Source organism: Citrus sinensis, chromosome 9 (assembly GCF_022201045.2).
Source record: "Citrus sinensis cultivar Valencia sweet orange chromosome 9, DVS_A1.0, whole genome shotgun sequence".
Taxonomy (NCBI): Eukaryota; Viridiplantae; Streptophyta; class Magnoliopsida; order Sapindales; family Rutaceae; genus Citrus; species Citrus sinensis.
In genome coordinates this window covers 29,774,735-29,797,436 of record NC_068564.1, presented here as the reverse complement: position 1 = coordinate 29,797,436, position 22,702 = coordinate 29,774,735, and the positions used below count along the sequence as shown (strand labels likewise).

Here is a 22,702-nt window from a genome sequence, read left to right as displayed (position 1 = left end):
TGACTGGGAAAATGCAGAGCCTTCTTAAAGGCCCAATCGATTGCATTATGTTTAACATTTTTCTCCCAATACAATTTATATAAATATTAAACAATGATTTAGTAACAACTTTAAAGAATAAATTATTATCAGAATAACTTTAAAAAAATAATTTATTCTATCTTTAACTTTTAATGTAACATAACATTTATTTTTCAAATAATTATCATTATGTTGAAAAAAATTTGTAAATCTATAAAAATTGTAACTTATTATGATGTGAAGTATATTATTATTATTCATAACTAACTCAAATTGAGATCATAATTTTCTATGATTAAATAAAAATTATTCATATATAAAATATGACTATAAACAAATTTTACAATAAAACTTGTTACTAACAAGAAAATCTTTAACAAATGCAACATACTCTGGAAGCAAACCTAGGCACGCGCTTAATAAGTCGCATACTACTAACACTTCATTTCATTCCAAGCACGGATCATTTCCATTTGAAGGCTTGAGTTGCACATTTTCCTCGTCCAAAATCGATATTATTCAGTGCACATTAAAAAATGAGAGCCAGAAAAACTCGCATGCAATCACTTTTTTGGCTTGTTTGCTGTTACATAAGCTAGCCTAGGTAAATTGCTTGCTTAAAAAATTCATTACAATTAACTGTCAGAACAATCCGATCAGCCAGCTACTTTCACATAGAAACAAGAAACCAACAAGGCCAGTGCTGCATGCATAATGGCTCATGTCAAGAAACGCCAAGCCCTGCTGTGACTATTTTAGATAAATAGAAACTCTAATAACAGTATCAGCAAGAGTAATTTCACAATGATCACTTGACGAACTTTTCTAGTGCCATCTTTCCAAAGTCTACAGCTGTTCATCAGTCTTATGCCATCTACTGTCCAACCAAAGAAGCATAACATGTCACATTCGACTGGACATCATATATCATGAAATTCGTCTTAGTACTCTGCAAGATGTATAGTGCTTGTCAATGCTCATTTAATATTGTTTACATGATATCATTCTACTTAAATCTCCAAGATTACTTAATAGAAGTCCCACACTACAAGCAATTTTTCCTCTTACATTTCCTCATGTGGAACATCAGAATCAAAGAAGGTATAGGTCTAACGATCGCAGATTGCATTATATGTGGTTTCTCATTACCAAATACCTAATTTTAAAAGAGAGGAAACAAACCGCAGACATACCTTAAGCATCATACAGCAACAGTTAGGAGTGGTAACACCACAACTAATTTACTTGTATGGAGAAAAAATGATTGATGAATTGTGGCCGCCAAATCCAAATGAGTTAGACAATGCTGCCTTAACCTCTAGTCTCTCTTTCTTTGGGCCCACAAGCACATTCGTGTCCTGAATCAATGGCTTGGAAACATCAGGTAATCTCACACCGATAATGATAAGATAGGAAAAACAATCATTTACCAAGGCTGAGAACAATAATAATATCATTAATCTTCATTGTCAACTTAGATGTTTAAACCAAAAAAAAAAAAAAAGCCCACAAAGGGCCAACATACCACTACTCCATCTGGGTTTTCCAGGTTGATATTTGGATGAATCCACCCAGTCCTTATTGCCTATCAGAGATATGCAATAACCATGTCAATAACAAATAAAAGGAAAAATGAAACCAAAGAATCACAACTAGCTGAGGAATAATTATATACAGAAGTCAATCAAAAAATTCATTTTAAAAACGAGGCAAAGGTACAAAACAATACATATAATCCTAATTTTCATTTTGATTTTAAATTTGTAAGCAAGCATAAGTTAAATGATAAAATGGTGTTACCTGCACAACTGCAATGGCTTCTACAGCTCCAGCTGCTCCCAGTAAGTGACCAATCATAGATTTTGTTGAGTTTACCCTTAACTGTGCATATTGGAGATCTTGTCAACATCACAAGGAAATAATATTACAGACAGACAGCTCACAAAGAAATAATTATTATAAGCGTCTAATTACCCCACGATTCTGGCCAAAACAATGAATAAGAGCTTGATATTCTTTAATGTCTCCAGCTGGTGTGGATGTTGCATGTGCATTTATATAATTTACATCTTCCCTGGAGACCCCAGAATGTGCTAATGCCTTCTCTATGCAGAGAATTACACCAACCCCTGATTTTTTGATGGGACAGAAAGGATATCAGTTTAGGCTTTCACATGAGAACAGAGAACCAAGTTTCTGAAAAGATGTGAGCCAAAAATGTGATAGTTTCCAGATTGGGCTATCATTAATTGCTGTGGATAATTCCCAAAAAATGAGAAGCAACCAATTAACTCTCTTGGTAGGCTAAAAGAATAATCACCATTAGTAATAACGAGGGAATAAAAATCAATTCTAACAACTTTTACAATCAATGTATTATTAAATATATGAATTACTTGACATAATCAGCTTGAAACCAATGAAAGCATGGATACCAGGAGCTAGTAGTTTTTTTTCCAATTTGTATGCGATTTAGTGATAAGAGATGCAGGATATTAGAAAAGCAAAATCCAAAGTGAATTGATGGTCCGCTATAGCTAATTTCTAATCTTTCCTAACTAGACTCTAAGTTTCTTCCTGCACCTATTCATCTCTCTCAAAAACCAGGGCTGTAAAACTATCTTGGCTACTTCAGCTCATCATTGGTTTGTCTATTGGTCGCTTGCGCTTGCTTATTTTTAGGCCAAGAGCAAAGATAATATTAAAGTTTGTACTTTTGAGCCAATCGCAAACATCTTCCACTCACCTCACAGTAGGCTCAACATGTGTATATTACTTATATTACTAGATAATATTAAGGTATATCATCACTAGATATTAAAGGGTATGGGCCAGTAATCTGAAAATTAGCTGTGGCTTGTGAGCCAAACTCAATCTGATCACATTAAACTCTGCTCAAGCTTGAATTCAGCTCAACAATGATTCAAATCATTGAGCTGAGCTTGAGATCCTGCTCGCATTAGGTTGGCACATTTACGGCGTTGTCAGAAATTTCACCCAGCTAAGAGAAGCAATGATAGTCCTGAACTCCACCAAGCATGATATCACCTAATAATAACTCAGGACAATCACACAAAGCCTAAAAAAATACTTGTGAAGCAGGACACCATAAACAAGAAGTTCTAGATTGAACTACAAAAAATTTCATCTATTAGTTATCTAATCGGTCATGAATTAAGTTCATATTTTCTTTACACTTCAGAAATTATTTAAGGATCATAAACTAACACTGACAAAGCAACCCTAATAGAATTGTAAGCTGAAAAAAAGTGTACAAAATGGTGGATTTTAACAGATTAGGAAGAGCAGCAATCAGATGAAAGTGCACAAATGAGTGAAAATAACAGATTAGGAAGAGTTGGAAGTAGGAACAGCAGCAGTTGCCGGGGTACATTGCAGCTCAAAGTATTAGCATAAGATAGGTTAAATTTAATAACAACTATCCAAATAACTGACACAGTTATATGCTTAGGCAAAATGCACTCTCCAGTTTTTGGATAATGACTTGAAATGTAGTAAGAGAAAAAAAACACTAAGAATTGATGCAGGGCACATTAAATAAGCATTCAACAAAGGTATTTATCTAAAAATGTCCTTAAAATATTAGAATAAATGGATAAGAGAAGTCAATCAAGAAGAAATAACCAATTATAAAAATAAAATGAATGCGTAAGGAATTGAAAATTCCAACTCTTTTTGTAATTTATCTGTCTAATTAGTACAAGAAAAGAAAATGCGAAAATGCCGCATTTGGTACTGGGAAACCCCTACTGATATTTGTATTCACTATACTAGGTTATGACAAGAGCAACATTTATTCTTTTCCAAAATGGCATCCAGAAACGAAAAACATAGTCTCACGGAAGCAATAACCAGGAAGGCAAGTATCATATAATCAGCAAACATGAAGCTATCAGATTCCAAGAAAGTTCAGATTGAAAAGGTAAATCCAGCTGAGGATCTAAGTTCTGACCTAGCACAATATAATGGCAGTGTGACCACAAGCATAGAACTCGGGCATTAAGTGAGGTGTGTGTATTTATTGGGAGTTCTCTAGCATAAGACTGTCACATTTTACTCTCGATACATATGACATGAGATTGCATAATAGTAGTTATCTATTCCTTGAAATAAAATAGAATTTTCCAAAGCCATTCAATGATTTCATTTGCACAGAAAAATTAAGTCTTAAAGACATGGCACTTTTACCATCAGGGTGTGGTTCAGTCATATGATAAGCATCAGAGGTGAAGCTTCCACCACGAAATTCTGCATAGATTTTTGCACCTCTTTTCTGCAAAGGTCATTAATGCATTAAAGTTATTTTGCATCATAATTTAGCAGGCAAGAAAATGGCCAAAAATAATAATAATAAAAATAAAGGTTTCTTCAGAAGATAAGAGGTTGAAGCAGCTAAGGAAAAGGTTAGGAAAAGCTATCTGATAATTAGTAAAGAGTGAGGATATACTAATACAAAGGAGTAGTTTAATGTAATTTCAACCAGCTACATTGACAAGACAAATGACAATAAAGTTGAGCCAAGAAAAATGGTCACCTACGATTTAACTACAGATGTGCTCCTGAACGGACAGACAAGAAATGTAATGCATATGCCAAGTATAAGAAGGGATCTGACCCGTTTGAGGTAAACTGTTTACCTTAGCATGCTCTAATTCTTCTAAAAGCAGAACGCCAGCTCCTTCCCCCATGACAAATCCATCACGATTCTGTTTAATGGAAAAACACCGAATTTCTGAATAAGTAACAACTATGATGCAGATAAGTAGAGTTACTAGTAAAGTCACAAATATGGATTTGTATATTTGATTAACCACCTTCAACCAATTAACTATTACAATCTATTTTCCAGTAAGTTCACTACAAAATGATGCATCGGGATCAAATAAGTTCACTTTTCTTGGTTTATACAAAATCATTTTTCAAATAATCTTTTGAAAGGCCTGAAAGATAGCAAAACGAAAGAAGAAAGCAAAAAAAGACAAGACTTATTTTAACATTACAATATCCCAAGGGCGAGAAGCTTTGGTAGGATCGTTGTTCCTCTGTGAAAGTGCTCTGCATGCCACAAAACCTCCCAACCCTGCACCAAGAGTCAAAAGTACAAACAAGCAAATTTCTTTACCACGCCATTTTAACAAAGGATGAGGTGAATGTAACAAAGGAAAGGGATTAAGATATACCAATGGGTATAACAGCAGCATCTGAGCCACCGCAAAGCATCAAATTCTGCAATCAGATAATAATTTCAGAAATATTATAATCAATCTACAGAATCAAATTTGGGAAATAAAATGAATAAAAAATAGATATTAAGATAACATAAGGAACTCGTGCAACTTATCTAGAAAAGAGAATAAATAAAGAATACAATAAGCTTACAGCTTCGCCTCTAATAATATGGTTTGCCGCATTCAGTATACAGAAGTTACTTGTAGCACAAGCAGTAGATATTGAATAGTTTGGGCCCATCCATCCCTGAGATTGGCAGTTAAAAGGTTCAGACCCAAACTCTAGTACCTATCAGGACTTATCTTGAATGCTTAATATTGCAGAAATAATAAATTTAAGCTGACCAGATCCATTGCAAGCATAGCAGAACCCATATTTGTAGTAGCAAAAGGTACGCAAAAAGGATTCATCTTCTTGTAGGAGATCCTTAAAGCCTCAATTGCATCATAAAAAACCTGTTCAAAATAAAAATTATCCAAAGTAATAAGTTAATAAAACAAATCTTATTTAGGAGGGTTGAAGTTATGTTCATGCCAATTCTATTAAAATATTGTGCTAAAACCAATGAAAAAACAAGGTTACCTTCATGCCACCCAATCCGGAGCCAATCAAAACTCCACATTTAGATTTATCTAACTCATTCATGACATCTTCTGTAATTCCACCATCCGCCAAGGCCTTCTTGCCAGCCGTGAGCAGGTACAGCATAAACTTATCCATCCTCTTGGAAAGTTTTGGTGCAACCCATCCATCTGTAGAGAAAGATTTTATCTCTGCAGCAATTTTCTGGGGAAGGAGAAGAGGGGAAAAACAATTACCACAAAAGAATTCTCAAAGCCAGCAACAAAAAAGGATATAGAGATCTTGAATAAGAGTTACCGTAGGAAAACTAGTACAGTCGAAAGTCTCTATCTCACTTATACCACTCACACCCTCGAGCAAATTATTGTAGAAGACATCTGGTTCATGACCAAGCGGACTCACCAAACCCATCCCTGTCACAACCACTCGCTTTTGCTTCATATGAGGTTTCTTTTTTGTTGTGACTTCCTCATCAGGTTGCACAGCTACAGCCATGGCTTCCCCTAAATTTTGGACAAATTTATGGAAAATGGGATGCAAGTTTGATTAGTTACCCACCCAAAAAAAAAAAGTTTAAACTTAAAACTTATTTCCATGGCAACATCATTTTGCATCAGTTTCCATCTAAGCAATTAGTCAATTACTCTGCATCTTCGTAACTCGATAATTTCGAGAGTTTGAAAATGATACAAGCAAAATTGAATTGATACTAGTCTAATAAACCAGCAATAATTATAAAGAATATGTTTCCAAAAAAAAGAGTGGACTGTGCCTTACAAGCAACATAATTAAAGCTGCTAAACACAAATACTAGTCACACAAAAGGAAGGCCAAAAAATAATCCTAATTAGGATAAAAACTATTATGAAACCATTCATCACTAGCCTAGACAAAACCCAGCCACCTCTGAGAGAGAGAATCACCAATAAACTTGCTAAAGCCAAAAGTTCAATTAATTCACATGCGCACCTTGACATCGACATGCTTCTAAAACACAGAATTCTGAGAGTTTTAGATAAACACGCAGTGTGTCACAAAGACAAAAAGAATTACACGTAATTAAATTGAGCTACATTTCTTGACCCAACTACCTGTACATCATAAATTAAGCCATCAATAGCTAAAATCATCAAACACACATGACCGTCACTGAATGTAAATAACTTCACACCTATTGAATTTGAAACGAAAATCTCATCAACATGAAAGATCTTAGACTCACGCATTCCAATCATTCTACAAGCCTTCTCTCAACAACACAACACAATAAAATAGAATAAAACAAAAGGTGCTGAATTAATACAGTCATCCAGCTTCAAGCACCAATTAAGCCCCATAAATACTTATTTTTATTTTTTAAAAACATATGTTAATAAAAAAAATAAAATAAAAAACCCATTACCCAGATTCCACGGTAAAGAATTCAAAATACAGCAGCTAATGGGCACGAAAGAGATTGAAAGGTTACCAGAACGGGTGACTCGATTGAGTCTGAGTCGCCGTTGCCTTCGATTAAGAGTGACAGTACTATTATTGGATCCAAAAAACGAAGAGAAGCCATTATCACCAAAGAAACCAAGCGACGAAACGGAGCTGTAATATTCGTTGCAAGGCTCAAAGGGCAAGCAAGAAGCCATTAGGCTCTGAATGCTGTGACTAGATCCACTAAACGACGAGACCAAGCCGCCGTTTACAACTTCACCACCAACACCACATTTCGCCGAAAGTTTCCTCCTCCTTGCCGCTGAGAGTCCTTCTCTCTTGTTGTTGGTGTAGCGACGTAGCACGGATGGCGGTTGGTGTGGGTCCCGGCTGCCGCACGTGAAGGACATGCAAGCCGCCACCAGCCACGTGCACAGCGGAGATGTGAACGAACAAGATGACGCCATTTTTATTAACCCAAAAGCAGAGAAAAAAAAAACAAAAATCAAGAAAACCCAGATGAAGTGAAGAATCTCAACGCACTCTCTAACTCTTTGTCTTATCGTGTTTCAAAGAACCGTGGAGAGAGAGAGATAGGGATAGTTTTGGAAAACGAGTTAGAGTGAGAGTGAGAATGAGAGTAGCATTCGATTTCGATTTCGATTTCGTTAACATCAATTAATATTCTGGTTCATATGCTGCCACTCTACTTACATCTAACATGTAAAGCTTTTGAAGACGCCAAGTAATAATGAGAGCTATTTTGGTGGTGCGGGTGATGCTCTGCTCTGTTCTGTTCTGCTCTGCCCTCACGAGGTGGATTTTGAGATTGCCAAATGCCAAAGCCTTTTCGATTTTTCTCTCTCTCTCTCTCTCTCTCTCTTCAATTCTGAAGTGGTCTATATGCAGAGTTTATTTGTGGGGCTGTTTCGACTCCTTTTAAAATACAATTATAATAATTAAAATAAAGCCAAACAAACAAACAAATAAATTAATCTCTAATTTCAAAAAATAAATAAAAATAATCCCTGACCAGAAAAAATTGTGGTATATCCGCTATAAAAGGGAAAAGAAAAAAAAAAAAAGAGAGAGATGGCTTGTGTGGAAATTTGTGCTGACGAGTGTGTAAGGGTGACTGGGTGAGGGCTCTCCTTGTTAGTAAATGACATTTTTGCACATGGCGCTCGTCTTAATTACAATCCGGTCCCGTCGTGACCAGAATAAGTACAGTACGCTAACATTGGTTGATTACTTGACTTTGTTTATGATTTGAATATTTTAATGGTGTTCCGTACTTTTTCCACTGGTGATACGTTTGATTTGATATAAAGAAATGGAAATCCAGGAGAGAAGAGATGACGAGTGGAAAAAAAATCAGAAGAGATAAGATAAATTTAATGTCAAATTAAATAGGATCTTATTATCCAACATAATAATGTAAAATACATTTAGTAAACATGGTTCCTTAGATTAGACAAGTGAAAATCGAATGGATGGAAATTAATTGCACATTTAAAGAAAATAAAGTGGGCAACCGAGTGAAGTGAGCGATATTGTTGATTTATTTGTCATTTCTTAAGATGTACCTTATATTTTCATGTAAGACAACAAGATTCTAATTAAATAATAAAAATTGAGACTAATCTTCTTCTTTTCTTTCATTTTTTTCTCCCTCTTTCTCCTTTTCATTCCTCTCAAAAACTATATATTACTTTTATTTATTGAGATTCATATATTATGCTAGATAATTTATTAAACTTGCTCTAAAAAAATCTACTATTTTCTTTTGTTTAACATAAAATCAACCCCAAAACTCTCCACCCATGTGTGTAAGGTTCAAACCTTCATACTCATATTTTTAACATAATAAATTTTACCAATTCAACTAGTTGACACTCCATAATAGACTTGATCGATGTGGTCTCAGTAAAAATCTCCTCTTCACTCATGTGAACAAAGTTTAAACATTTTAATTTTAATACAAAAGATTTTTCAAACTCAACTAATTGACACTCCGTAATAGACTTGATCCAGGTGGTCTGAGTAGAAATCTCCTCTCTACCTAGGGAAGCAAGGTCCAAACCTTCTTGTTTTCAAAACTATATATTACTTTTATTTATTGAGATTTATATCTTAAGTAGATAATGTATTTATCTTGTTCTCAAAAAATAAAAGCCCTTCTTTTCTTTTATTTTACTTAATGGTGGCCTAATACTCTCCATCTGTATAAGTAAGGTTCAAACTTTCATACTCATGTTTTCAACATAACAAATATTATCAATTCCACTAGTTGGCACTCCATAATAGACTTGATCGACTTGGTCCCGGTAAAATTCTCATTTCCACTCATGTGAGAATGGTTTAAACATTTTAATTTCAACACAAAAGATTTTTCAAACTCAACTACTTGACACTCCGTAATAGACTTGATCCATGTGATCCCAATAGAAATCACCTTTCTACTCAGGGGAGTAAGATCCAAACCTTCTTGTTTTCAAAACTATAGTAACGTTTACTTCTTGGATTGGATTGGAAATCCTAGGATTAGGAGTGTGGAGTGGCAGTGAGAATAGGTTGTTTACTTACACTGGAATGGAAGCGTGGAATAGAGATCAGAATTCAATTTATGTGTTTACTTTGTCTTGGATTGAGAGTAAATAGTTTCAAAATACAATTTTATCCTTATTTAAAGAATTATAGTTTTTAATTACAAAACTAATAAAAAATATATTTAATGCATAATATTTATTTTATTATATTTGTAGATTTATTATAATTATTAATATTCTTAATTATGAACAATAAATTATTAATTTTAATTTTAATATAAAATGAAACCTTATTTTATTTAATATAATTATATTAAATTTATTATTATATAAAATAATAATATAATATTATTTAGTACAAAATTAATATTTTCTTAAAATAAACTATTTATTATTATTAATATTAAATAAATATAGTACTATTATTTTTAAAATAAATACAATAATATTATATTTATTAATTCTCTATTAATATAATAATATTATTTTAAAATAATTTTAACTTACAATCAATGCAAATTATTATTTAGTTAAATATAATATTATTATTCAAATAAATATAATATTATTTATTTTATTTTATTAATTATAAAATATTAAAATAAATTAAATTAAAAATAAAAGGGTAAAAAAGGGAGAGGTGGGAGTGGATTCCCACTCCCACTCCCCACTCAAAAAATGAGTGGGGCTCACGGAGTGGGATTCCCAATCCCTTTCCATTTTGAGGAAGTAAATGTTGGAGTGGGAGGAATCCACACTTCTCACTCCCACTCCACCAAGTAAACATAGCATATATACTACTTTTATTTATTGAGATTTATATATTATGCTAGATAATTTATTAATCTTGTTCTCAAAAAATAAATGTCTATTTTTTTTTCTTTTATTTAACTTAATGGTGACCCAATACCTTCATACTCATGTTTTAAACATAACAAATTTTACCAATTCAACTAGTCGGCACTCCATAATAAACTTGATCGACGTGGTCCCGGTAAAAATCTCCTCTCCACTCATGTGAGCAAGGTTTAAATGTTTTAATTATTGTTTTCAATATAAAAGATTCTACTAACTCAACTAGTTAACACTCCAAAATAGACTTGATCTACATGATCCCATTAAAAATCTCTCTTCACTCATGTGAGCAGGTTTTAACATTTTTATTATTGTTTTCAGCATAAAAGATTTTACTAACTCAACTAGTTGTTATACGTGATAGACTTTATCTAGGTGATCTCAATTTTATTTCTTATGATAATTTATATATTACAATTCTTAAGGTAGTAAAATGATAATAACTCCCACTAAAAAAGTAAAGGGCTTCAACTTCCCATAATTGTGGGAGAAAACTAATTAAAAAGAAGAAGAAGAAGATAAAACTCATTTATATTTCTTATATCCTGCATATATGACCATACAGTTTTGAAGTCCTAGCCATGCACGATTCCATTGGACTCCAATGTTATTAGGCCACCATCGCCAACCACTTGTCCACTCCACTCTAATTTCCATCTCCCCACCTACTCATGAAATTAGATTCTCCGAGAGAGTTCAACAAATGTACGATATTTTAATCCAAACATACTGCGTGCCTTCCTTGCTTATTGTGTTCAACTAAGATTTTAAGTTTCGTATCATTATCTTCTATCATTTAACCTATTAGCAAACAACTACTAACAAACAACTATGGCAAATAATTCCACCAAACGCATCACTTCAAATCATTTTCACTTTAAAATATCAGATCAAATATGTTATATAAAAAGAAAACGCCATTTAAAACGATTTTTTTATAAAAATAAAAAAAAACAATATTAATTAAAGATTAAAATCACAGCCCAATGCTCCAAGCACCTGGCACTGACTCTGTTTTTCACTTTTTTTAATTGTTATTATTATTTTTATTATTATTTTTAACGTTGCGTCATCAAATTGTTAGAGTGTTAGCTTCAGATTTCATTTCAGAGCCAGAGGGCAGAGTTCCGGAACTAACTGACACACTTGTGAACTGAATAAATATAATTAATAAAAAATTTCGAGTCAGCAGGACACCAAACCAAAGTCAGGTTCAAATTATTATTAATATATGGGTTAATTTTGTCCTGCTCCCAAATGTTTCAATATTTTTCACCACGCACCCATATGTTTCAAAAATACTCACTCCACACCCAATTCTGTTATTTTGACCGTTTATTCTAACGGTCAAAGGGCAAATTTAGAAATTCATATCCTAAATATTATTTGGTGATGATAAATTAAATTTATTTGATAATTTAATTGATAGAATTATTATTAATTACCTTTAAATAAAAATTTTTAATGTAAATATTAATTATTAAATTAATATTTTATCTCATTTTATTTTTTTCTAATTCAAGATAAGGGGTATTTCGGACATTTACTTAAATTTCAAATAGCTCTGTTAAACATAACGGTCAAATTAACGGAATTGGGTGTGGAGTGAGTATTTTCGAAATATATGGGTGCGTGGCGAAAAATGTTGAAACATTTGGGGGCAGGACAAAATTAACCCTTAATATATATATATAATAATAATAATAAAAATAATAAAAGAAAATCGGCAGCTGCTCATATTATTAATATATTATTTTGTGGATTTGATTATGCAGCTAGCACGTGAGCATGAGATGCACCAACGTGTACATGCTTATTATGCATGCGTTTGCCGCTTGTGCGTGTTTGAGTGAAAAAAAATTATCTATGCGTCCATGTGTTTCATGTTCTGTCTTCTCAATCGATAATTCTTCTCCCATCTTTTAGTAATAAATTACTATATTTTTTGCGACTATTTTTATAAAAATAAATATTAGTTGACACCTCCTGCCTTGACTCTAAATTAGAGGGTAATAAAATATTTATTTAAAAGAAAAAAGATTTGAATAAAGGCCAACAATTTTGAGTTGGTCCACACCTTGTTTTATTTAATTCTAAACAGGAGGGTAATATATAATATTTTGAAAAAAAATGAAGAAAGAATGAGTTTTTTTTTAAAATGAGTTAAATAGTAAAATTTTATTCAGCTTCCATAACTTCCTATGAAAATGGAGTCTCTTTCATTTTTTCCCTTTTCTTTTTTTTTTCCTTTTTCTTTTGTTTTGTGTAAATTTCCTTGGCTTTTTTTCTCTTTAGTTATTTTTACTGTTATTTTTAATTTTTTTGTATTTTTATGGTTGGATGTTGTATACCTACCACTACTGAGGTTCTTTTGGTGTCGAATATGATGTTGATTCAGTTTCTTTATCGAGATCCTATCAGTGTTCGTATTGGGATAATATGCCTATATTTGAGTCATTGAAGGGCTCTAGTAGTTGATGCATTGAGATTTTGATGGCTTGGGATAAAAATTCATTGAGAGTTCTTTAAGAATTACTCTAAGAAAAGCAGTTTTGTTAATTATTTGTGTTTTGTTTTAAGATTGCATTATGTTGTGCTGTATTGTTTTGTATTATCGAATTGAAAGAGGTTTCACCTGCATTAGTTGAGATAGATTAGTTCAGTCCTGTAAAGTTCCTCCAGTGCTTAAGTAGTTTTAATATGGTTGATAGAGGCCACATTTATATTAGGCTTGAGTTTTAGGTCTTATCATCTATATTGTACTTCAGCTCAATGTGATTGTGTATTTACGCCTTAGTGGTGTTGTATTGTTGATCATTTGTATTTTTGTATTATAACCAAACATAAAGCTAGAAGCATGTTTTTGCTAGCACTTGAAAGTAAAGAATGATACTACTTAAACCAAACGGTTGTGGCTCAGTTGGCGGCGCAGGCTGGGTAAGTGGGAAGAGCTCTCGGGTTCGATCCTCACTAAACACACCATTTGGGAGGGGTAAAGAGCCTTAACTGTGACTACACCCCGAATCCGAATTAGTCGGGGCCCAATGTGGTCGCCGGAAATCGGATGGTTTAAACCAAAAAAAAAAAAAAGAATGATACTACTTACACATCTACTTTATGCTTTAATCATCTAAAATTAAGATATTAAGAATGGGTAATGCTATTTTTTTAAAGCAATATTTCAAGTGATGATGTATTATTCCTCACGATACTACAAACTTATCTTGTACAAATTGATGTGGTATTAATTCATTAGTTGAATAAAAATATAAAATAATATAAATAAATCATGTGAACTAAGAGATATTTAATTCAACCAATGAATTAACGCTACATCAATTTGTACAAAATAAATTTATATAAGAGTTTGTGACTATATCATTACTCATTTGATATAATGTGCCAATTAGGTGGATTTTAAGAATATAAAATTCTGGGACGTTTTCAACTTTCGGCTTGCTGAAAGGGGTGCCTCAAAATTTAATGGTTTGGCAGGCCTAGTCAAGTGCACTGCATGATCAAGATTTCGTGATACATTAATTTTTCGTTATATTTTAATCGCACGTTTACTTTACGTATTCGTACAATGTGCGTGTACAAAATATTTATGATAAGTAAGGATAATTTTGTTACTACAGATGAAAATATTTATTATTTACGTCTAGAACGATTAAAATTTACATTTATAAAGGCAAAAAGAAGGACTTAAAACTCTCGACTCTAAGAATGAATCGTGGAAGTACCAACTATTCAATTGAGATGAATGAGTCATTTGCTACCATTTTTATTCATTAATTAAGCACACCATAATTGGACATATTTATAGATAATCGACCCAAATTACTTTCAATTATACAAAAGAAAAATATTCATACAAAACACTTAAAAGAAAATTGTAACATTACATTTTACTAAAAAAAATTGATCGTTATGAGACATGCAAATTAAAATTAGATAATTTTTGTATTAAAAAAATCATTTTACACTTTAGCGATTTAACAATAGGAATGAAATAAAGTGTTAAAATTTACGAATTAGACATATTCTCTTAGACTTAAACCATCGATCCTTAGCCTTCACTCTAAGAACCAAATATAATTGCGCTATCACCGAGGGATGAATAAATTAATAATTCTATCAATAATATTAAGAATCTCAATATTTGAGTTCTAACATGAATTTTAATGTTATGTGTCACTAATATATTGGACGATAAATTTCATAATTTATAAAATTACTTAACTACCATCTAATAAATAAATGTCACACTCTCGAAACTTGAATTAGAACTTAAATATTAGAATATCTAGCATTACTCATAATCCTATTCCTACTAATTTGTATATCAAATTTTCTGTGTCATTTGCCATGCATGTTGTTTATTATTTCTATGCTTTTGGTAATTATATTACCGTAATATTTAATATCTTTTTTATGAGAATTTTATTGTATTTTAATTTTGTTTTATACAAATTTGGACTCAGTGTCGTGGGCCAATTGATTGATGAAAGGAAATGAGAATCTTCTTTTCCGTGTGTTCCCTTACCTAAACACAATCTCCTCTTTAGTTTGACTCTGCCGGTCTATAAAGTAATCTTCATCGTTGAAAACAGAACAATCACAAACACAAAGAATTAGCAACGAATTTTATATTGGCTCCTACTTCCTAGTCTCTACTTTTTTATTTTAAGCGGTTTTTTTTTTTTTTTGTAAATTAAAAGTACTACAACGAAACAATAAATTTATAAATAACACATACAAAAAAAAAAGTTATACATGTCACGATCCAATAGAATGGTTTTACGTACAATAAATGATGAGTAATTACTTGAGATAGTAATGAACGATAAATTCAAGAAACTGTTTTAGAAAAGTCAAAAAAAAGAAAAAAGAAAAAAAAGAATGGATGAATGAAAAATCCAAAAATGAGAACTCTCTTCATTTTATTCCAAATTCTAAGTCAATATTATTGTGAACTAATTTAGTTTAATAAACAAAAGAGACAAAATGTGTAGAATATACCATTTAAAGAATACAATTACGTTTGCATACAGTATATGCTTTGGAATATTCGACAATGGCATTTAACAAAATTTTTAATTTAGTATAAAAAGAGTGGTAAGACAGACCCTTTTTTTTTTAAAAAAAAATTAGTTTTAGTTTATTATTACCTTGGTTAGTAACAAAATTAGTTTTGAGTAATGATACAGCCATAAACTCTTGTACAAACTTATTTTGTACAAACTGATGTGGCATGATAAGATTGGTTGAATTAAATATCACTTGGCCCACATGATTTGTTTTTATTAATTTATATTTTTATTTAACTAATGAATTAATGTCACGTCAGTTTGTATAAAATAAGTTTGTCCAAGAGTCTGTGGCTGTATCATTACTCATTAGTTTTTTATGGTAAAAAATTCACAAACATGACATAAAAAAATGTTAGAACAATGGTCAAGATTGGTAAGCCAACTTTTGCAACCATATTCTAGAATTTTCTATCCACACAGACCAAAAAAAATAAAAAATAAAAAATTCCTTCCTAAATCGCTTTACTAAATTAGGATTTTATTTATGTATACAACAAAGAAAACAACAACCTTTTACGTGCAACCACTCTGACTCTCCATTTATGTATCACACGACGTCTTATTACTCTTTAAAGGAATGGAGATTTGGTCTCGAGCGACATACATATGCTTAAAAGGTAACTTCTTCACGTGCCTCTTCCGCGCACTTCTCTCACAAATTATTCATCACCATGCACCTTTAATTTAATAAACATACCAAGAAACATGTTAATAATGATTGAAATTGAATGCCCTAAAAATCTAAACGCTGCGTATTGAGATATTATTAAAATAAAAGAAATTGTCTAAAATTAATCAAGGGAAGGGAAGGAAAGGAAAGGCATTTTTGGGCCCCGGAGCCACCCTTTCCACCCGTCTATTATTCTATTACTGAAGACGTAGGTAAAGCTAACCACTAACCGGCGGCATCATCCATCTACGTTGACACGTGACGAATTCCCACCAACTTCTCCACCATTTTTCTACAAAATTACGACTTTATCCTTCTGCTTTATCTACCACTACTAGACATGGTACCACCTGTGGGTATCTACACGGCAAAGTTGTGAGGTATACCACAGCCTCCACTCTCCGTTACCATTTTCGAAGCTTCAGGGTTTCCAATGAGGGATGTAACAGACACTGCTGTGCTGAAGTGAAGCCCTTCTCATATTATGTATACTCCAAGGATATATGAAAGAGAGGACTCGGGTGAGAAGGGTCAAGGTATAGTACTAAGATTTAAGATCAGTTAAACTGGTTGGTTTGGCCTGTGTTGCGGTGAATGCATATGAGATCCAACAGTTTGATTCTATAGGAATATGTTTAATTTGGGAACAATTCTCAAGCTCCATACAAAGTATGTTTAATTATTTTCAGTAAAGACTGTCTAAATCTGTTACTACATTCTACTTGAGTGCACTTCTTTTACACTCTTGTCATGTCATATTTATTCATCAGCCATTGGCTTGCCAATTCGCCATTGAGTTTTTAGACCAAAATACATTGAGTTCCACATGGTGGCATGGCCAACGAGTATGCTGAGAGACTCAAACATAGCAGTCAGTCACAAACTTTTATTTATTATTATTATTATTTTTTTTAACCAGTCATAAGCAAAGGACAGAGATAGAGAACAAAAAGTGCTTGAAGAGTTATCCTGTTTTAAGTCCAAAGCAAGGCAAACAAAGAAACAAACGCTAAACCTCAAAAAATACTGGAAAGAAAAGTTATTAATAACCATTTCTAAGAATTGTAATTGCAAAGAAATGAAGTAATTACACAAACAACATCATGATGCTGGCAAACAAAAAATATTCACCCCTACCCCCCCCAAATTTTCCTTCTCCACAGATGAATAAGAAAATACAAATTAAGTATATAACGAATAAGACTGAAGACCATGAGCCCTGTATTAGCGCTGCTGACACTCAGTTGTAGCCTCAAAATGGATTGCAGAAACATGCAAACAAATATTACCCAAAATCAACCCGGCAATGTTTGTACAGTATTAAACTATTACTCCTTGAAAGGTCATGCAGAAAGCATATACAAAGAGTCAGTTTCATGATACTACCTCTGTGCGTTTGTATGGCAGTTATGCATCACCTTGTCTCCTGCATCCCAAGGTTCAGATCAAAACCAGCTCTAAACAACGGTCCAATTTTCTTATTTTCCTTTAACATACTATTTTTTATTACATAGATGGTCCATTATTGCGATGAAATAAATAAGCACAGACAAGTGCAATTATGAGCTAATCAGAGAAAGAATTTCTGCCTTCCAGGACCGTTAACAAAATTAGAAGAGCTTGGACTAATTCTGGTTCAGCTGACTCAAATATTAATTTTTTGAAAATATTGAACTTTTTTAACATAACCGTTTATACTTTCTCAGAAACATTTATTAACAGTCAAGCTTGAGCATCTAATTTTCATAGACAAAATTCAAATTATTGTGTTTTTTATTCTATCTTCCTAAATAAATTAATTGAAACTTCAAAGGGGCAATTTATTATGAATCATCATGATATTACATTCATAACCATACATACACACACCTGTGCCTGTACATGCACTATCCTGTTTCCTTAAGCTTGTTTCCAAGAGCTAATGTCCCATGCATTATGGTAAGGTCCATGAGGCAGTAATAAACTGGACGCCAATTTCAACTCTTACCCATTTGCAGAAAAAAGGACGATAAATAGAGTTGACATATTTTGGCACTCCTGACCTTAGCTTGTTAAAGCTGTTAAATTGATTATTTGCCTGTCTTAATATCAAGCAGCACTAGCATGATAGCCGGATAATACAAGTAACTCTTTTGATCTTTCTTCATCAATATAAGTTTCATTGTTTTGCTAAATAAGTAACTCTTTTGATCTTTCTTCATCAATACAAGTTTCATCGTTTTGCTAAATATCTATATATTAATAATGACATGACAAACAAGAATAATGACATGACAAACAAGAAAGAAAACTTATGTAAATGAATTTTGTTATGTACTGTTCAATTCATTTGACTGAATATAATTAAGAACTTTACAAATGTACATAGTTTGATGTGGTTGCTATTAACAAAAAGCAGTCTATTGATTAAAAGTCAAGAGTCAGCAATTCAAGCACCGAAAATAAAAAAAACACTAGGATTTTCTCCATGGTAACTGTTTTTGAAAGTTCGGCTGAAAAAACCCAAAAAAAAAAAAAAAGCACATACACAAGTCAGATTGGCAGCAGTTGCATGTACTGCTGTGCAAAGGAATTATCACTTATACTTTTTATCGCTAAAAATAACATGTTGTAAAGCATATACCACAAGCCAGAAAACCAGTATTTTATAGCATATTTAAAATCCACTCACCTCAACCAATGAATCTGATGTTTGACCACATTGCTCCTCAATTAAAGCTTGTACTCTCTGTGATGAATGCCAAAGACACATCTAGGATTAGGCAGATGACACATTTCCAAAATGCAAACATAGAATAAAATTTGTTGTTGGGGGATTTACCTTCACAGAACTTCCAACCTCCTCAAGTTTTTGAAGCACTACTTGATCTCCTGAATGACTTAAATCATGCCTTGAAGATTTTGATGGTGACATCTTCAATTAGCAGATGAAAGAAAAAGAAATATAAGCTGAATGAACAAGAAAGGAAAGAAGAAACTCGAAAAAAGACAAAATTCCTAGTTATACAATGTATCAGGAGGGCTGATATTGTGAATATCCATTGAACAGAATGGATATCCTATATTCAAAACTAAAATTCCCCAATCCCCAAAATGCAAAAATTTGTGAAATAAACCTGATCTTAAATTGTGAACTCACTAATAATTAATCCCAACAAAACAGGGGCAGCTACATGAAAACAACAATGGATGAAATTAAGTGACTGAGATTAGTCCAAGAAGCAGTAATGAGTTAGTGTTTTGACATACCGAGGTTATTGATGAAAGACTTCTCTTTGGATTTTGAACGTCCTCAATTGCAGAAGCTTCTCTGGAGAACACCTCATTCGTCATATTTGAGAGCCGTGTCAAAACTGCCTAAAATTGCACATACAGATAAAATAAATAAATACTAGGCGGGGAGAGAATTAAAAAATTACACTTTCTTTATGACATAGCCAGTTATACATGATCTTTGATAACAAAGTACCTTTCTGAAATCACTTGGATTTGCTACGCCTTGGATTTGAACATCATCACTCGGTGGTCTTCTGACACCAACATTCTCTATTCTAAGGGAGTAAACACCAAAGAGAGATTGCAAATATCCTGAAGGCAACACAAGTATTTTAACATTAACTGGACTGAAGTTATAGCACAATGAGATGAGAGCCATTAATGATGGGGCAAAAATAATTAAGGAAAAATGAGCCAAACCTTAAAAGTACTAGGGCCTGTCCAGTACCATTTTTCAAATTATGTTTTCGAAAATCACTTTTTAGAATGAAAATGGTATTTCTAAATTCAGTATTTTCAATATTCGAGAACATGTCTGGTATCAATTTATAATGGCAGTATTTTGAAAATGAAAACAGGCTGGTACCAACATTTATAATGATAAAAAGATAAATATATGTTAACTCCAAATTCTTTAACTAAACATAGTGTGAGGCTGTGGGTTTCCCCTCTTCATAGATTTAGCTTTCTATTACTTAATTAAACAAATATTTAAATCGACTTAATTCAATCTATATTAGGCATTCTTTTCATTCATTGCATAAAAAGTAACAATTACAAACAAATGATTAAAAATACTAAGTGTTGTTTAACAAATTAACAATTCAAGAGCACATTGCACATCTAAATAGGTTCTGTTCAAAGTTAGAAAACTGGGAAGATAAGAATGAGATTTAGGAGAAAAAAAGGGAAAAGGGGGCAAAGAGATGAAGTGGAGAGATGGGCTGGGGGGTGAGTGAGGAGTTGAGATAGAAATTACCACATTTATATTCTTTTAATATTTTGAGAGATGCTGCCAACAAAATGGTGAAAACAATTCAAACATGTTTCCATCTCCCACATTAAATGTGTACGAGAGTTGCATGTGTTTCTTCCCCCACAATAAATGTATTTGTAATACAACAACTAAACGTGCTTTTACTTTGAGATTCAAAACACCCCTTCAAAAGCAATAATGGACAGGGATCACTTTTTGGCTTTGAAGAAGGCAGGACAAATGTTGAACATACTACCAATGTTGCACAAGGCAATTGATGTTGTTTTAAATGAAATAACTTGCAATACTGCATAAAGTGGAGGAATCTCTAAGGGTACTGAATCACCAAGCAGGGAGTAGTCAAAGTACAATGAACCCAATGGGGGTCAGTATTTTAATCTTTCTGAGATTCCAAAAGCTACTAAGCAATACAAACTGGGTTTATTCTACCCAGCCATTTTGATTAATGCTCAGAATTTAACTCTAAAAGTAAACCTTGTCTAGCAATTATGAAGGTCAATTTTATGCGATAAAATTCAAAAGAATGGAACAATATTACATCCTGAATATTAGAGCAAGGAAATGACGCAGAGCTTTTACCTTGTTCAATCACAATGTCCTGAACTGAAGGCAACAGAACATGCTTCTCTTTCTTTAATACCCCAAAACATGGGAATGGCACCGGCCTTGTCACCTGAGCTAAAAAAACAAAGTATAACAACCAATGCAATCCACTAGGGTCTCAAAGTTGCCATAAGTTAACCAAAATTTCACTTGTAAAACTTTTAAATGCAACCAAAGTTATAACTAGAAGCAACAGATAAAACGCACATAAACAACAGAGACATGAAACTTTAAAAAGGATAGTTCATTTACTTTATATACAATGGCATTCGGAGTAAGAAAGAGCTTTCTCGACCGGATATCTTTGCGCAAAATGTACCTCCTCACAGGCAAATATAAAAGCATGAACAGGCCGATGCCCCAAGCCAAAATCAAAAGCAACGAATATAACACCCACTGAGCGGTTTGATACTGAACAAAATTGTCTTCTTTCTCTTGAAACGACGCCGTATAAAGAACATCATCATCATCATCCTCACGTTCTATTCCGTTATCAGATAATAAACCCTTCTCCAAGCTATCAATTTCTACAACCTCATCTCTAGAACCCATCTGAAACAAAAAATAAATAAATAATCATAATCGCAATTAACCCAACTCGAATTTTACCAAATTAAACTAACCCACTTCGTTTAGTTTGCCTTTACATGATCAAATACAAAAACCCTAAAAACTGACAATAACACGTGAGAAGTGCATCTTACCTGTTAATGAATTGATGGCGTTTAACTGGCGGATTCTAGGAATTCAACAGCGTTCAAGCGGCCGTTCTCTGTTGCGTCCAAAACTTACAAGATGAACGTGAACGGAGCTTCGAGTGTGAGCGATCAAACGAAGCAACTGTGAATCTGGACCGTTAGTATTGATTCTAGCGGCATGAGATTAATGATTTGTGATCGTCGGATGATCGAGAAAGGTGATTGAGGGGAAATTTTTTAATTTTTATTTTTCCTAGAAATGAGAAAATTCTGTTGGATAAATGAATAGGAACAATGTAGGTGTTTAGAATTTTGATTCTCTGTTGGCTGTCTATTCTTTTCCAAGTTGACTATAAAAAAAATCAACATAGAGATAATAATTAACTGTGAGCTTGTTTTTAGAATATTACGTTTTTTTTTATATATAATGCATTTTATTTTATAATATATTAAAATTTTTATTTTTTATTATTTTTCATTAGCATTCTCACTTTAATTAAGGATCCACACTAAAATATAACAAAATATTAATTTGATACATTACAGACTGCATTTGTCCGTCTGTAAATATATTAAAATATGTATTCTTTTATTTAGTAGTAGCATATCCTCACTTTATTAAAAAAAGTATGTCCTCATCAAATAATTGTTTTATATATTAAATACTAGTATCCGCTTTATTAATG

At 32.6% G+C, this 22,702-nt stretch overlaps 2 protein-coding genes across 6 annotated transcripts; both read right to left on the bottom strand.

Moving 5' to 3' along the window:
- Nucleotides 1-466: 466 nt before the first annotated feature.
- Nucleotides 467-8,190, bottom strand: LOC102627645 (3-oxoacyl-[acyl-carrier-protein] synthase II, chloroplastic-like). Of its 2 annotated transcripts, none has more exons than XM_006474624.3 (14): nucleotides 7,322-8,190; nucleotides 6,151-6,356; nucleotides 5,854-6,057; nucleotides 5,616-5,726; nucleotides 5,422-5,517; nucleotides 5,223-5,268; nucleotides 5,043-5,122; nucleotides 4,680-4,748; nucleotides 4,231-4,315; nucleotides 1,996-2,150; nucleotides 1,822-1,902; nucleotides 1,547-1,606; nucleotides 1,215-1,379; nucleotides 467-898 (listed from the first exon to the last, which is right to left on the bottom strand). In XM_006474624.3, exons 1-13 carry the CDS (start codon nucleotides 7,740-7,742, stop codon nucleotides 1,263-1,265), a joined length of 1,731 nt encoding a protein of 576 aa, XP_006474687.1. In that variant the 5' UTR covers nucleotides 7,743-8,190; the 3' UTR covers nucleotides 467-898; nucleotides 1,215-1,262. The 2 variants fall into 2 exon arrangements, with proteins under 2 accessions (XP_006474687.1, XP_006474686.1); XM_006474623.4 differs by having other exon boundaries at nucleotides 467-970; nucleotides 7,322-8,189.
- Nucleotides 8,191-16,142: 7,952 nt separating this feature from the next.
- On the bottom strand, nucleotides 16,143-22,375 carry LOC102628330 (uncharacterized). 4 transcript variants are annotated; one of them, XM_015529240.3, is made up of 9 exons: nucleotides 22,023-22,374; nucleotides 21,571-21,870; nucleotides 21,295-21,388; nucleotides 19,912-20,030; nucleotides 19,692-19,799; nucleotides 19,264-19,356; nucleotides 19,114-19,170; nucleotides 17,829-17,868; nucleotides 16,143-16,449 (listed from the first exon to the last, which is right to left on the bottom strand). In XM_015529240.3, exons 2-8 carry the CDS (start codon nucleotides 21,868-21,870, stop codon nucleotides 17,857-17,859), a joined length of 783 nt encoding a protein of 260 aa, XP_015384726.1. In that variant the 5' UTR covers nucleotides 22,023-22,374; the 3' UTR covers nucleotides 16,143-16,449; nucleotides 17,829-17,856. The 4 variants fall into 4 exon arrangements, with proteins under 4 accessions (XP_015384726.1, XP_024953498.1, XP_052290216.1 ...); XM_025097730.2 differs by lacking the exon at nucleotides 17,829-17,868 and having other exon boundaries at nucleotides 22,023-22,375; XM_052434256.1 differs by lacking the exons at nucleotides 16,143-16,449; nucleotides 17,829-17,868 and adding an exon at nucleotides 17,875-18,405 and having other exon boundaries at nucleotides 22,023-22,375.
- Nucleotides 22,376-22,702: the final 327 nt, after the last annotated feature.

Bases quoted from the DNA above. Each gene is read 5' to 3' on its own strand.
- LOC102627645 (XM_006474624.3), bottom strand. From the start codon at position 7,742: ATGGCGTCATCTTGTTCGTTCACATCTCCGCTGTGCACGTGGCTGGTG. The intron at 5,269-5,421 runs GTAAGCTTATTG...ATCTGATTGCAG, and splicing joins ATATTATTAGAGGCGAAGCT to AATTTGATGCTTTGCGGTGG. The intron at 5,123-5,222 runs GTATATCTTAAT...CTCTTGGTGCAG, and splicing joins TGCTGCTGTTATACCCATTG to GGTTGGGAGGTTTTGTGGCA.
- LOC102628330 (XM_052434255.1), bottom strand. From the start codon at position 21,870: ATGGGTTCTAGAGATGAGGTTGTAGAAATTGATAGCTTGGAGAAGGGT. The intron at 21,389-21,570 runs GTAAATGAACTA...TTTTTAGCTCAG, and splicing joins CGAATGCCATTGTATATAAA to GTGACAAGGCCGGTGCCATT. The intron at 19,171-19,263 runs GTAAATCCCCCA...CATTCATCACAG, and splicing joins AGGTTGGAAGTTCTGTGAAG to AGAGTACAAGCTTTAATTGA.